The sequence below is a fragment of the Cantharellus anzutake genome (assembly GCF_015039405.1).
Source record: "Cantharellus anzutake strain C23 chromosome Unknown EI90scaffold_10, whole genome shotgun sequence".
NCBI lineage: Eukaryota > Fungi > Basidiomycota > Agaricomycetes > Cantharellales > Hydnaceae > Cantharellus > Cantharellus anzutake.
In genome coordinates this window covers 213,978-225,969 of record NW_024066960.1, presented here as the reverse complement: position 1 = coordinate 225,969, position 11,992 = coordinate 213,978, and the positions used below count along the sequence as shown (strand labels likewise).

General features: G+C 48.8%; 7 protein-coding genes across 7 annotated transcripts; 6 read left to right on the top strand and 1 right to left on the bottom strand.

The window, feature by feature from the left end:
* Nucleotides 1-290: 290 nt before the first annotated feature.
* Nucleotides 291-888, top strand: EI90DRAFT_3043935 (uncharacterized protein; the record flags this gene model as incomplete). The annotated part of the gene is made up of 4 exons (XM_039059296.1): nt 291-540; nt 602-703; nt 755-784; nt 842-888. A coding segment is annotated over exon 1 (158 nt), but the record flags the coding sequence as incomplete, so codon positions are not given.
* Nucleotides 291-1,071, bottom strand: EI90DRAFT_2968629 (DUF543-domain-containing protein; the record flags this gene model as incomplete). The annotated part of the gene is made up of 6 exons (XM_039055625.1): nt 291-540; nt 602-703; nt 755-784; nt 842-891; nt 942-976; nt 1,027-1,071. 5 exons carry the CDS (start codon nt 1,069-1,071, stop codon nt 606-608), a joined length of 258 nt encoding a protein of 85 aa, XP_038919537.1. The 3' UTR covers nt 291-540; nt 602-605.
* A 994-nt stretch (nt 1,072-2,065) lies between these two features.
* EI90DRAFT_2911367 (nucleoporin complex subunit 54-domain-containing protein) lies at nt 2,066-3,026 on the top strand (the record flags this gene model as incomplete). Its single annotated transcript, XM_039054420.1, has 4 exons — nt 2,066-2,271; nt 2,326-2,419; nt 2,478-2,852; nt 2,916-3,026. 4 exons carry the CDS (start codon nt 2,066-2,068, stop codon nt 3,024-3,026), a joined length of 786 nt encoding a protein of 261 aa, XP_038919536.1.
* Nucleotides 3,027-3,688: 662 nt separating this feature from the next.
* On the top strand, nt 3,689-5,345 carry EI90DRAFT_80189 (uncharacterized protein). Its single transcript, XM_039068071.1, has 4 exons — nt 3,689-4,122; nt 4,179-4,695; nt 4,756-4,821; nt 4,875-5,345. The coding sequence occupies exons 1-4, from the start codon at nt 4,031-4,033 to the stop codon at nt 5,067-5,069; spliced, it is 870 nt and encodes a 289-aa protein (XP_038919535.1). The 5' UTR covers nt 3,689-4,030; the 3' UTR covers nt 5,070-5,345.
* Nucleotides 5,346-5,542: 197 nt separating this feature from the next.
* Nucleotides 5,543-6,721, top strand: EI90DRAFT_3043929 (uncharacterized protein). The gene is made up of 3 exons (XM_039059295.1): nt 5,543-5,602; nt 5,703-6,085; nt 6,143-6,721. Exons 1-3 carry the CDS (start codon nt 5,578-5,580, stop codon nt 6,644-6,646), a joined length of 912 nt encoding a protein of 303 aa, XP_038919534.1. The 5' UTR covers nt 5,543-5,577; the 3' UTR covers nt 6,647-6,721.
* A 1,501-nt stretch (nt 6,722-8,222) lies between these two features.
* On the top strand, nt 8,223-10,355 carry EI90DRAFT_3144589 (uncharacterized protein; the record flags this gene model as incomplete). The annotated part of the gene is made up of 14 exons (XM_039065163.1): nt 8,223-8,238; nt 8,293-8,311; nt 8,367-8,518; nt 8,581-8,680; nt 8,738-8,789; nt 8,929-9,242; nt 9,301-9,364; nt 9,421-9,447; nt 9,503-9,616; nt 9,667-9,720; nt 9,773-9,829; nt 9,894-9,981; nt 10,051-10,184; nt 10,290-10,355. The coding sequence occupies 14 exons, from the start codon at nt 8,223-8,225 to the stop codon at nt 10,353-10,355; spliced, it is 1,257 nt and encodes a 418-aa protein (XP_038919533.1).
* A 129-nt stretch (nt 10,356-10,484) lies between these two features.
* EI90DRAFT_3119190 (uncharacterized protein) lies at nt 10,485-11,692 on the top strand (the record flags this gene model as incomplete). Its single annotated transcript, XM_039063185.1, has 8 exons — nt 10,485-10,744; nt 10,811-10,828; nt 10,898-11,022; nt 11,105-11,123; nt 11,188-11,194; nt 11,258-11,480; nt 11,535-11,615; nt 11,676-11,692. 8 exons carry the CDS (start codon nt 10,485-10,487, stop codon nt 11,690-11,692), a joined length of 750 nt encoding a protein of 249 aa, XP_038919532.1.
* Nucleotides 11,693-11,992: the final 300 nt, after the last annotated feature.

Here is an 11,992-nt window from a genome sequence, read left to right as displayed (position 1 = left end):
CAATGATGAATCTTTTCAGGAAGGACGTTGCGGGAAATTATACGGGCAGTATCTCAAACACAGTATACGGTAGACACAATACTGAGAGTACGAAGCGACGCGGACGGAGCTGACCCGTAGCCGGAAGCGCCCGCCAATTGGTTCGTGGGAAATTAACTTGGACATCGCGTGTGGCATCCCCAAGCTTGCAGTATATGTAGATGCCACCAACTGGAAATGCCCATTCTGGTCCAACACCAAGGCAAAGACAGCTGAGGACAATCATCATAAGTGCACCCTTTCTGGTCGTTACAACAGTGAGTATCTCAGTTCGAGGTTTTTTTAAGCACAGGAGTTGCTGGTAGTAACTACGCGAATTAAATGGATAGTTTATTCTATACAGACGCATGTATCTGGGCGAAGAACAGCGTAAACTACCGCGTCCCGAAGACACACAGGCTATGCGGACAAGTCTATTTCAGCAGGCAAACGTTGACCAAGTCGGTGTCGCTCAGAACGATCAACGGAGGACCACATAATTGAGGTGCGTTCGATGAGAGTCTGTTCAGGCCATAACTGAACCTTTCAAAGCGGAGGGGAGCGTAAGGGATAAGGGACATACGAATTCATTTTGACTCTGTGGATGGGATGATACGGGTGCCAGGAATGCGGGCAGGATTGAAACTCCTGTCACAGTCAGCGTATGATATGCCAGCGCCGAAACCTGATGCAGCACACTCAGACAAAGCCTCGTGGGACAAATCATTGTACACACCGGTAGTGAGAGCAATAGGCCATGCACGACCTTTGTGAGAAGTTCATCAGTGAGTCTGATGAAGAGACAAAAGTATAGATTGCATACGTCGAAAGAAAATAACTGAAGCAACCACGCCGACCCCAAAGCCGATGCCACTGTCAAGACGCGTTTACATTTGTATGCAGGTGTGATAATATTCACGCACGACTTCACAATTAGATCTGCTAGACAGCGATCATACTGAGGGTCTCCTTGAGCAAGACACGAATGAGTCCTAAGCCAAGGCCCACCTTCTGAACGACACCGTGCTCACTTGATGCTGGTGTCGAGCTCATGATTGGTGTTGAACTGCAGCCAAGAACTGAATTAGACGGGAGCGGCCGACATCACGTGAAGACCACTCCTCAGCTCACTCTTGAGCCAGTTGAGCCGTCAGAACAGCTAGTGTTGGATAAAGGATGTCCGCATTTGGTAGGCACCCCCATCTTCCTCCTCAGGCATTACCACTTTCTAAGGGGCTTTGACAGGTTCATCTTCCACGCCGAACGCGTTTAGCGCATTCGCGCAAAACAACTCTTCGGCGCCTAAACCATCCGTCTTTGGGTCTGCATCAACATCCAACCCACCCCCATTCGCTACTTTTGCACAGCAGGCCCCTCAAAACATGCAGAATAATCTCCAGCAGAGTAGTCAGCCACCGCAGCAACAGACCAGTCCATTTGGTACCACCACTGCTTCTACATCCAATCCTACCCCTGCATTTGGCGCGTCAACTAGCACGACTGCACCTGCGTCAACATATACACCTGCCTTTGGAAGCGGTACTACCACGGGCACGAGCAACATATTTAGTTCGTTTCCTTCGACAGCAACTAGTGCTGCTTCGGGCCAACAGCAGCAGCAACCACAACAACCACAACAACCACAACAACAACCAAGCACCAGCACTAACATATTTGGTTCCAACCTCGCTCCTCCAACAAACACCCAGCTGACAACGGGATCCAATATATTTGGAAATTTTGGACAGCCTCAAAGTCAAACCAATGCTCAGCAGCCCACCACATCATCCACCAACATATTCGGCAAGCCAGCAACATCCCCTTTCGGCACGTCAGGCACTAGCACTACTCCTGCTTTCGGATCTACTTTACTGGGGAATAATAATACTACCACACAGCCAGCAACGACGTTTGGCTCGACGACTCAACCCATATCCAGCACAACCACAGGCCTGTTTGGGTCATCGACTAATACAAGTGTTCCTGTGACTACTCAGTCAATAGATTCAAATTCCGTAGAGGCACAACTTAAAGCAATCCATAATGCATGGGACACATCTTCGCCGAATTGCAAGTTCCAGGTGGGGCTACCTCATTTCCGAATCCCTGTGTGGACTTAACACGTAGTGTTTTACAGTATTTTTTCTATAATCTAGTTGATGAATCGGAAGTACACAAGTATGGACGTCCGCAAACTGCCACAAACGAGACACTCTGGCAGAGGGCTGTGCGAGATAATCCGTTGCCATCCAGGTACAGTCAATTCACTCGAAACCCTATCGTTATCCTCTCACCGCTTGCTTCAAGGCTTGTTCTGGCTCATGCTATCGGTTTCGAAGATCTCAAAAAGAGGATCGCCGCTCAGAAGGCACAAACTGAAGCACAACTTGCGGGGATGAAAGTGAAGTCTATAAATCACTTGTTTTCCAATCGTTACCAACCAATTGCACTTTCCATAGATGCTAAAACAAGAAATCAATAAAATGACTGAGGCACATGTGCTCAAGACGTCGCCACGACTGTCCACACTCTCCCACGCGCAGGCAGACCTTCAATCACGGATCACTAAACTAGTACACCACCTCCACCTTTTCATACCATCCATACGGTCAACACCTATACAACAAGATGAGGAACTTTTACGAAGTAAGCTGGAGTCTATCGAAACCGAGTTAAGAGGCCCTGGGGGGTTGGGAAGAATAGGAGGACGAGTCGGGGAGCTTTGGGGCCTGGTTGGGAGGGTCAAGGCGTCGAGAGAAGCCGGGAAAACTTCGCTAGATCGCGAAGGGGGCTGGGCTGTGATCGATGAGCGAGCCTTTGAGGAAATCAAATTGGTCAGTTCCTTCTAACCTTGTCAGCCCACGTGAAGAACTCTCTTATCTTGGCGTCTCGTGTAGATTCTGGCGGAGGAGCAACATGGGCTCAAGTTCCTTACAGAGCTACTTCGGACCGCACTTGAGGATATTAGTCGGATACGAGGGGGTCTGGAGGATTTGACTGTAACTTGACAAACGCGCTTGAAGTAGCGATAATGATAATGGGGCACGTTTTAAATGTTGAAACCAGTTTTCGTCCTCTTGTGCTAATCCAACATTTCCGTCTGAGAACAGATATTTGAGATGTCAATATAATGCCGTTTTGGCATTGCAGAAGCTTCTGTCTTGCATCATCTAAATTGTAGGACCACATACTTTCCACCGCGAATAAAGAAATCCCAGCATCGCACGCGTTCTCCACAAGGTGCCCAACCTGTGTCCGGGCTCCTGTCTGACGACTGACTCCTGTTTCATCGATAAATACTAGTTGGCCCGGCCGATAGTGTGCTCCCATGTGCTGTTTAAAGTTAGCATGCCTCTCTTCATCTCGTTCAGCCGCTATCTTCTGAAGCTAAAATACAGGCCAGTAGCAATTGTACTTGGAAAGTGCATGATGAATTACCTTTTTGTAAGTCAGATCACGGCGCTTCATTTCACGGAGAATTGTGCTTTGGCTGGTTGGATCTCAAACTCCTCATTGACAGCATCCTGCGGCTCAGAGAAGATAGTACGTATGTGCACTTAACTTTATTTGGTCTCACATTTGTAAACGTTTCTACCTTGAAAATATTGGGGATGTCGATCATATTGCATGCTATATAGATAGATAGCCAATCAAGGTTCAGGGTAAGGCATCGGGAACTGCCGTTTGACGCCCAGCCCCCTAAAAATTTAGATCAGACTGACCAAGGCTTCACTCACGTATCTCTGATGAATAGCCGAGCCGTTGGATTGACTGAAGACATCTACTATCAAATTATAGAGCAGCTCGCCCCATTGTCGTCTGATTCTCTTGTGTCTGTCAGTCTGGTCAACCGTGCATTTTATAGGATCACTACTGTCATCTGGTTCCGAATCATTGAAGTCGGTTATTGGGAGGTGTCGTTGGCGTATGAACTCGGCCGTCTTCAGCGATTAGAAGAGAATCCATCACTCCTTTCACACGTCCGCAAAGTAGTCATTAATGAACCCCCCTGATGGGGGGGAAAAAGTCAGAAGAGGGAGGGGTGGAAATTGTAAGAAAGATTCTGGATCTACTTCCCCGCATGATGCATCTGACGGACCTTCGGTTTGTTGGTCTTTGTTGTCTCCTGTCATTGTTTTTCTAACGCCGAGATAAATTAGCTCTTATATCCCTTTGACGATATTTTCACTTAATCGCAGCTATGTGCTCGAGGAGGGGCAAGGGCTTTCTTCCCTTCGGAAGCTTTTTTTCAACCGTATTGACGATGATGGATCATGGCGTCATAGCATTCCATGGCATAATCTTACAGACATACATTTCTCATACTTTCCCAACATTCTCCTAGATGTCGTTGGTGAAATGCGAAACCTTCGTTCCATCAAGCTGATGGGTGACACCCCCCATATCGAGATCGATTCGGGAGTCAACAAACACATTGCTGAGTTCCTTCGCAAGGTCCCTTCGGACCTAGAGGCGCTCCATCTGGAAGAGCTCACTGCCGATATCCCTGTCTCTATCTTTACCCACTCACTCAAGAGGCTCAGACTCCATAGCCATGGACATTTTCATAGCCCTGGAACGCGATCGGTTATTTCTGCCCAGCAGCTAGATGAAATGTGTGTCAGTTGTCCCCTCCTGGAAGAGCTCGAAATTGACATTAATCGCGATGGAGAATGGGTATGTAAGAAGCAGGCATTCTTCTCTAGTGGATGGTTTCATAATCAACTTCACATCTAGCCACACGTTATCCTAGACAAGGTGGCGAAATTTCCCTGCCTAAAGAAGCTCGCTCTATCCCTCGAGGTTGGGTTTAATGAAGACGAATTGGTCAAGCCCTACCTTACGCATTATTCCAGTGTCCAGCTCTACAAATATATAGCCTCACAACGAACGTCCAGTCCTCTTGCCGAGCTCATCATCCGAGCCGCACCAAACTTTTATCAACACCGTCCTTTGTTTGGCATGCACCCCCGAATGGAACGTCACCTGGGTTCCTACAAAGTTGCGCCTTGTTGGCGACTCAAGGACGCCCATGTCAGGGGCCTAGTTGATGTCTGGTGGGAGGAATGGGACTGTCATGGGGACCCTGGGACTTTCTATGGACCTGTAGGTGGGAATACCGAAGATGACAAGGTGATTGCGAGGCTTCATGAAGAGTTTTGCGAAGGGCTTGGCCCAGAGCAGCATCCGGATCACCGGATCTAGTGACAGCGGCCCTAGTGCGATGGTGCTCTAGAAAGCACTGGATCCACGGTAGGCGGTGTTGTTGCGGCAGCTAGACGCCACACAAGGACAAGGGGGGCGTGGCCGCAGGCAAAGCGTTGCCGAGTGGCGAACCCTCCGTCGCACAAAGCGTCAGAGGCGCTAGTTATCTTTTCTATATATACAGTTAGATAGGCTATAAGTAGGGCATGTTTGTTTGTTCTATTCTGGATATTTAGCCTGAAAAACCTCAGGCTGCTCGAGCGCCAAGGGTAGGGGTCTCGAGAAAAATACACGCAAATAAAGTAAAAATAACAGATAAGTCCGATCTGAGAACACTCGTCCTTCTTCGTCCGAATGAAACCCAAACCATATTCCCCTGGTGAGTCGTCACTTACAGATGTTCGGATATTGTGTTACCGGTGAGGTATTCACGATGGTTGAACCATGGCGTCATTGCATTCCATGGCATAACCTTACAGACATACATTTCTCATGCTTTCCCTACATTCTCCTCGATATCGTTGGTGAAATGCGAAACCTTCGTTTCACCGTGTCCCCCCATCCGATCATTATGAAGATGAATTGGGAAGTCAACAAACATATCGCTGAATTCTTTTCCAAGGTCCCTTCGGACCTAGAGGAGCTTGATCTAGAAGACCTCACTGCCGATATTTGTGTCTCTATCTTTACCCACTCACTCAAGAGGCTCAGCCTCCATAGCTACGGGGATTTTAATAGGGCTGGAACGCGACAGGTTAATAGAACGCGACCGGTTATTTCTGCCCAGCAGCTAGATGAAATGTGTGTTAGTTGTACCCTCTTGGAAGAGCTCGAAATTGACATTAATCGCGATGGAGAATGGGTACGTACGAGGCAAGCATTCTCTCGTGGGTGGCTTCATAATCAATTTCAATTTCAGCCTCACGATATCTTAGACAAGGTGGCGAAATTCCCCTGCCTAAAGAAGCTCACTCTATCCCTGGAGGTTGCCAGTGTCCAGCTCTACAAATATATAGCCTCACAACGAACGTTCGGTCCTTCGGTCGGACTCATCATCACACCAGACTTTGAACACCGTCTTTGTGGTAGCGTGCGATCTCTGGCGTACCCCCGAATAGAACAGCACTTGAGGACGTACAAAGTTGCGCCTTGTTGCTCATGTCGGGGCTTAGTTGATGTCTGGACGGAGCGACGGGACTGTCATCCCGGGACTTTCTATGGACCTGTCGGTGGAAATACTGAAGATGACAAGCGCTTCATGAAGAGTTTTGCGAAGAGCTTTGTCCAGAGCGGCCCCGTGCCCGAACCTCTAAGAGGCACCGGAACTACGAGCTTGCGCCCCCCTGGGCGTGTAGGCGGAGCACATCACGGCCAGTTCCGCTGGCGTCATGCGCCTACAGATGCTCATCGTTCCTCACTCTAGCCAGTAGTACGGACCATCGCCTGATTTCTCACCGTCCCCATGGTTCAACCCCAAAGTGACGGTACACCATTCTTGATCAGTGCGTTTGATTTTCCGTACTATATTTCAGTTCTTGGGTCAGCCATTACCATTTTCTCTTTTCCTGATTTCTAACTTCATTGGCTGAACTGACGGGACCCTGTCGTGTCTGGCTAATATCAATAACGACTTTTAGTTTTTGGGCTTCAGATCATTACATAATGCCAACCAAAACATCTTTGTAAACATTCTGCACCTAACTTGATGAAAGGGGAAGATGTTGGTGGGTAGACCGAAGTGCGAAGGGGTACATGTGAGCACCCTGGCAATTAATTTGTTTCCTTATAGAATGCATGACATGGGGCAAAGATACTGCAGTACTTAGCCTCCGTAGTGAAAAGACACTAGCACCGAGGTAGCATACATGAGGCCGATGAGTATCATTTATGAAGGGGCTGTTGGAAACCAAGACCCTCCCAACCGCAATTCATCCGTTCGGACCAACGAAGACCGTGACGATCGCCCTCAGATCGCCCTCAAAGACTGAAGACCTCGAGATACATGCCCATATGTCATGAATTGCAGTGGAACAAGGGTTCACCGGAATCGATTGTTGGTGGGTGATGTGATCGACGATTCATTGAGAAGCTGCGCTGCCGATGTTCGCAAATTTCGATGGTAACAAGCCTCACTGCATATTATTAGAATCTAGCGTTCAAACGCTCATTTCCGTAGTACGTGAATTGAGGAAGGACGTAACAGAGAAAAATAAGCAAGTGCACGGAATTGTGAACAAGCACATGGAAGCAAGATACCCCAGAGCGTATGTCGATATCCAAGAAATTCAACACATACATAGATGTGGTATCAATGGCGTTTCGGTAGAGGCGAGACGCACAAGCTCATCATTGTAACCCTGATCTGAGTGATTGCCTTCCGATCAATGTGCATAGTGAAGCGATGAGGTTCGCACACTGATTCGCACTTTCAGCGTTCAGATTCTACCGCATTAGAAGCCCCAAAAAAAACGTTCTGCGCTTATGATGGTAGGTTGAGGTGCATGGCTGCAGTTGATTGAATCAACGAGGTCACTTTCTTCCGTCCTCATCATAGTTGGAAACGGTGTGGCAGTGTGCCATCAACGTGGGCACGAGACATGATGAATTTGATTCTGACTGAACCTCCCAGACGAGCGTCTGGTTCTCTCTGACGCTCGGCGGCATCGTGATTCTAGGAGGGTGTTTAAGGCTCCTGTCTTGTTTCGTCATGAATGCCTCAAACGGTCTCAACCCACCTCCTGGCACCGCTGGACCCTCGTCCGATTTTGAGCGAAATGAGCCTTTCAATGGTGTCCCACAAACCTACGCTGGCTCTTCTCAGCGACCTACCGATGGCTCTAGTGACCATGATACGGCTAGCCCTGGGGTGAAGCGTAGGAAAGATGGAACAACAAAACGCCGTACGATCATTCACTGTGGTCCAGCATTGCGCCCTCGTTTACTCAGCCTCCCCTTCAGGCAAAGTCAATCATGCTTGCTTATATTGCCGCAGAAGCCATATGACGTGTGATGAAGGCGAGTGTCTCTTGCTAGGGTTTGACGTTCTCTGGAGTGCTTATTCACCAATAGGACGACCTTGTCAAAGATGGTACATTTAGCTTCGTCTCGCTCCGAGGTCATCGCTTTTAAGAGCTGTTCTACAGCATCAAGCGTGATATTGGTCATCTCTGTCATGACGAGCCCAAATCTAAACTTGGCACGGACGCCGATCACCATTCCGAAAACCATGCAACTCAGAGCCTTCAGCCTGAAAATCATATGGGGCCAAGCGCCAATATAACTCAACTACCGCAAAGTACACACTCAAATGCTTTTTTCCCTCTGCTCGCTAACTGCCTGTTGGAACTCATTCCATAGATACCGCCTTCAATTTCGGACCACCAGAACCCAACGCAGCATCATGGCCGATCTCATTCCCTCCTGACCAGTCAATGGGTAATGAATTCTCCGTACTAAGGTAGCATTTTACTCACCCTTGCGACGAAGCTGTGCTCACGGTCGTCTCGCCGACCAGCGACTTTCTCGAGTCTTTAGGAGACCAGCCTTTTCTAAACAACAATGGAGGGGTTATCAATCCTTTTCAGCCCGTTGCCCAGAGTGTGCAGGATTTCGGCAGCAATGTACGTTTCTTCTCATATGGTCACCTTGACCTGCTTCTGAAAGCAACTCGATCTCCAGAGTTCAGCAACTTTCCAACCGTCAGAGCCAAACAGTGCCATATCGTCTACGTTTTCCTCAGCGCAGACTCAAATGTCTCAGTTCGCGGAGCCCCCAGCCCCTCCGCAGCCAGCGACTCCAAATCGACCTCCAAGTCGATCACGACAGCCATCAGAACACGTCGAGGTGCTGACCGCCCCGACAAAGGCCGAGCAATTCTTCCTTACTGCGGCTGATCAAGAGGATGGTACTCGTGATGAGCGTCTCACGCGGGTGATCCATGCGAAATATGAGGCCGGACTGCTCAAACCCTTTAATTATGTTAAGGGTTACGCCCGGCTCTCTAGATGGATGGATAAGAAGCAAGTCCTGAGTACTTAGCTTTATTGCGAACCGTTACCAATGCCCATATGTGTATAGCGTTTCGTCGCAGTCAAAACAACTAATTTTGCAACCGCTATCGGTGCTTCGGCCCAAATTCCGGGTGCGCATTTTTATTATCGTTTCGCTGGTGATTTGTTCTAATCGATCTTGCCTCAGGCTATTGCACAATCCCTGACAGATATTGTGAGTCTCCAACGCAGAGCTCTGTGTTCTGCTCCCTGAGCTTCCCCCACCCCAGGATTTGGTGTTCATAGAAGAGGCCTTCGAGCGGCTGTTGCTCGATTATGATCGGGTATTCTCCGCAATGGGTATTCCTGCTTGCTTGTGGCGGAGGACGGGAGAAATATATAAGGTGGTGATTATTCACCACCAGGACTTGGGGCCTAGCTGACATTCACCCAGGGAAACAAAGAGTTCGCGGATCTAATTGGAGTGGATGTAACTCAGTTGCGAGAGGTGTTGTACTCACCATGTTGTAGGGTGACTCACTTCATAGAGTTTTTTATAGGGCCGTCTCTGCATCTATGAACTCATGACAGAAGAGTCCGCTGTAAATTATTGGGAGGTCAGGTTCCGCCTCGGCCTCTGCTGCTTCGCATCTCGAAGCTCACTTATCTTGCTTCAACTAGAAATATGGACATGTGGCATTTGACGCAGCACAAAAAGCGGTCCTGACATCATGTGTGCTTCGATATAAGCCGTTACCGGCCACTCTCAGTTACTTCTCAGCTAACCCCACAACTACGACGAGCTCTGCTGCGAGTACGGGCACTATTTCACCCACAGGGAAGAAGCTCCTCAAGCTACGCTCAAACTCAGGCCCGCCTGAAGAGGCTCTCATAAGCTGCTGTTTTTCATTTACTATACAAAGGGATTTGCATGGGATACCTACACTGATTGCAGGTATGTTTTGCCGTTCCGTGCGTCTATCATTTAAACGCAGGCGGTGTGCCCACGGGCCACGCCCCTGTGGCGTGTTTCTCTTGTAACATGGATCGCTCATCGTTTTGATATTACTCTCATAGGAAACTTCATACAGCACTAATGCCTCGCCCGTTCCTGTGCCGGCGCAGGACCGGTTCTTTGGATGATCTTCTGTGTTTGGGAGGGTTGGTGCAGGAGTTGTGATTGGTTGGTGCCGTTTCCTCTTCCTTACGTTCGTATCCCCACTCCGTTGCTGTGCGAGCGCCTTCCTTTTGTTGTTCTTTTATACCTCGAAAATGTCTCGCCCATACCATTATTATGAGCCGCAAGATTTGCCGCCGTCGCCTTATCCCTCGTCGGGGGGTGGCCACGAGGCAGATGGAACGGATTCAAATGTGAACTACCTCAACCATAACTCATCCTTCAACGTATCGAACCATCTTCACTTTGATCTGCTAAGAGGCGAACAGAAAGCGCCTTCTCGTCCTCAAGAGTACCTAGGACATCTCCCAGAGATGGCGCAGAGAGAAACCGGCCGCCTGCCACAGGCGCCAAAGTGGGTAGTCGAGCATGTTGGGGATCGAACTGTTCAATAAGGACTACTTTGCCTCCCTTTTCCCAGATACATCAACGACTTCAGGTGAGCGCAGCGAGATACGTTTCATCTGGCCAGAATGTGTGTTGACCTTTGTGCCCTATTCTGCAACAGCAAAGCCCTCGCGTCCGAAGTTCGAATATTACTTCAGGAGGTTGGAAAGCTCCGCGATGAGCGCCGGGCACTCCAATTCGAGATCGCACAGTTGATGGCGATGAAGAGCCAACATGGTCCTGGTGGTGAGTTATCCTCTTTTGCTGCAACGCGAATCAAAGCATAATCGCTAACTTATTACTGCCCACCCATGACTCTATCTCCCAGGCGAGTTCGCCCCTCACTGGTGAGTGCAAACCAATCCTGATCCGTACCTAGGTCACCATCTAATTCACTGTTGTAATCCGTAGGAAACCTGTATGATTGATTTGCACCTTCGAACACCGTCAAAAAAAATCTAACTAAAATCAATTAAATTAGGAACAGCCAGAAGCACTTTTCCCGCCACCCCCAGAACCCGCACCGGCGCCTCCAGAACCAGTTGAGCCGCCAGCACCCGCGAAATCAGGTTGGCGAACTGTCGAACAGCCTCGGAAGCGAGAACGGAAACCGCGAAAGAACATCGGTGGTCTGCCCGAGCCTGTCTCAGCACCAGTACCCCCACCTTTTGTTGAGGTAAAACCATCTTGGGCAAGCTGGAAACGTACGTTCATTTCCCTCAGATTCTTCGAAGTTCATTAATATTATTCACGTGTAGCTAATCCTCAACTCCTCGCACCTACCAGAGTGCCAGCCGCACCTGTTCCCATACCTGCACCCATGAAACCAGGACTCTTCGGTACGTACCGTTCGCGTAACAGCCTCATTTCGAAGAGCCCTAACGGTTACGCTGCATCAGGACCTGGTACCCCATGAAGAATGAAAGAATAGAACCTGAAATGATCTTATATCTGTATCTTCCAGTACTCGTATCGAAAGAGTTTTTAATGATTGCACTTACCGGTGACATTGAGTTCGCCTTCGTCTATTTTTTGGTTGCCGGTGCTGATTGCTTGAAATTGGCTCGTTCTCGCCGTATAATTACGTATGCTGTTCTTTTATCTCGCTCGCCTTGTCTAGGTAATATGACTTCCTTCTTGTTACATGTATGGTGTACGTCAATCCAATCTTGAGATAAGGCCTAGCGCATTTACAAATCATTCTAATTTTACACTT

Coding starts and splice junctions, on each gene's coding strand:
- EI90DRAFT_80189 (XM_039068071.1), top strand. CDS start 4,031: ATGGGGGGGAAAAAGTCAGAAGAGGGAGGGGTGGAAATTGTAAGAAAG. Junction 4,696..4,755: donor TTAATCGCGATGGAGAATGG/GTATGTAAGAAG, acceptor CTTCACATCTAG/CCACACGTTATCCTAGACAA. Junction 4,822..4,874: donor AGCTCGCTCTATCCCTCGAG/GTTGGGTTTAAT, acceptor GCATTATTCCAG/TGTCCAGCTCTACAAATATA.
- EI90DRAFT_3043929 (XM_039059295.1), top strand. CDS start 5,578: ATGAAACCCAAACCATATTCCCCTG. Junction 5,603..5,702: donor ACCCAAACCATATTCCCCTG/GTGAGTCGTCAC, acceptor ATAACCTTACAG/ACATACATTTCTCATGCTTT. Junction 6,086..6,142: donor TTAATCGCGATGGAGAATGG/GTACGTACGAGG, acceptor TTTCAATTTCAG/CCTCACGATATCTTAGACAA.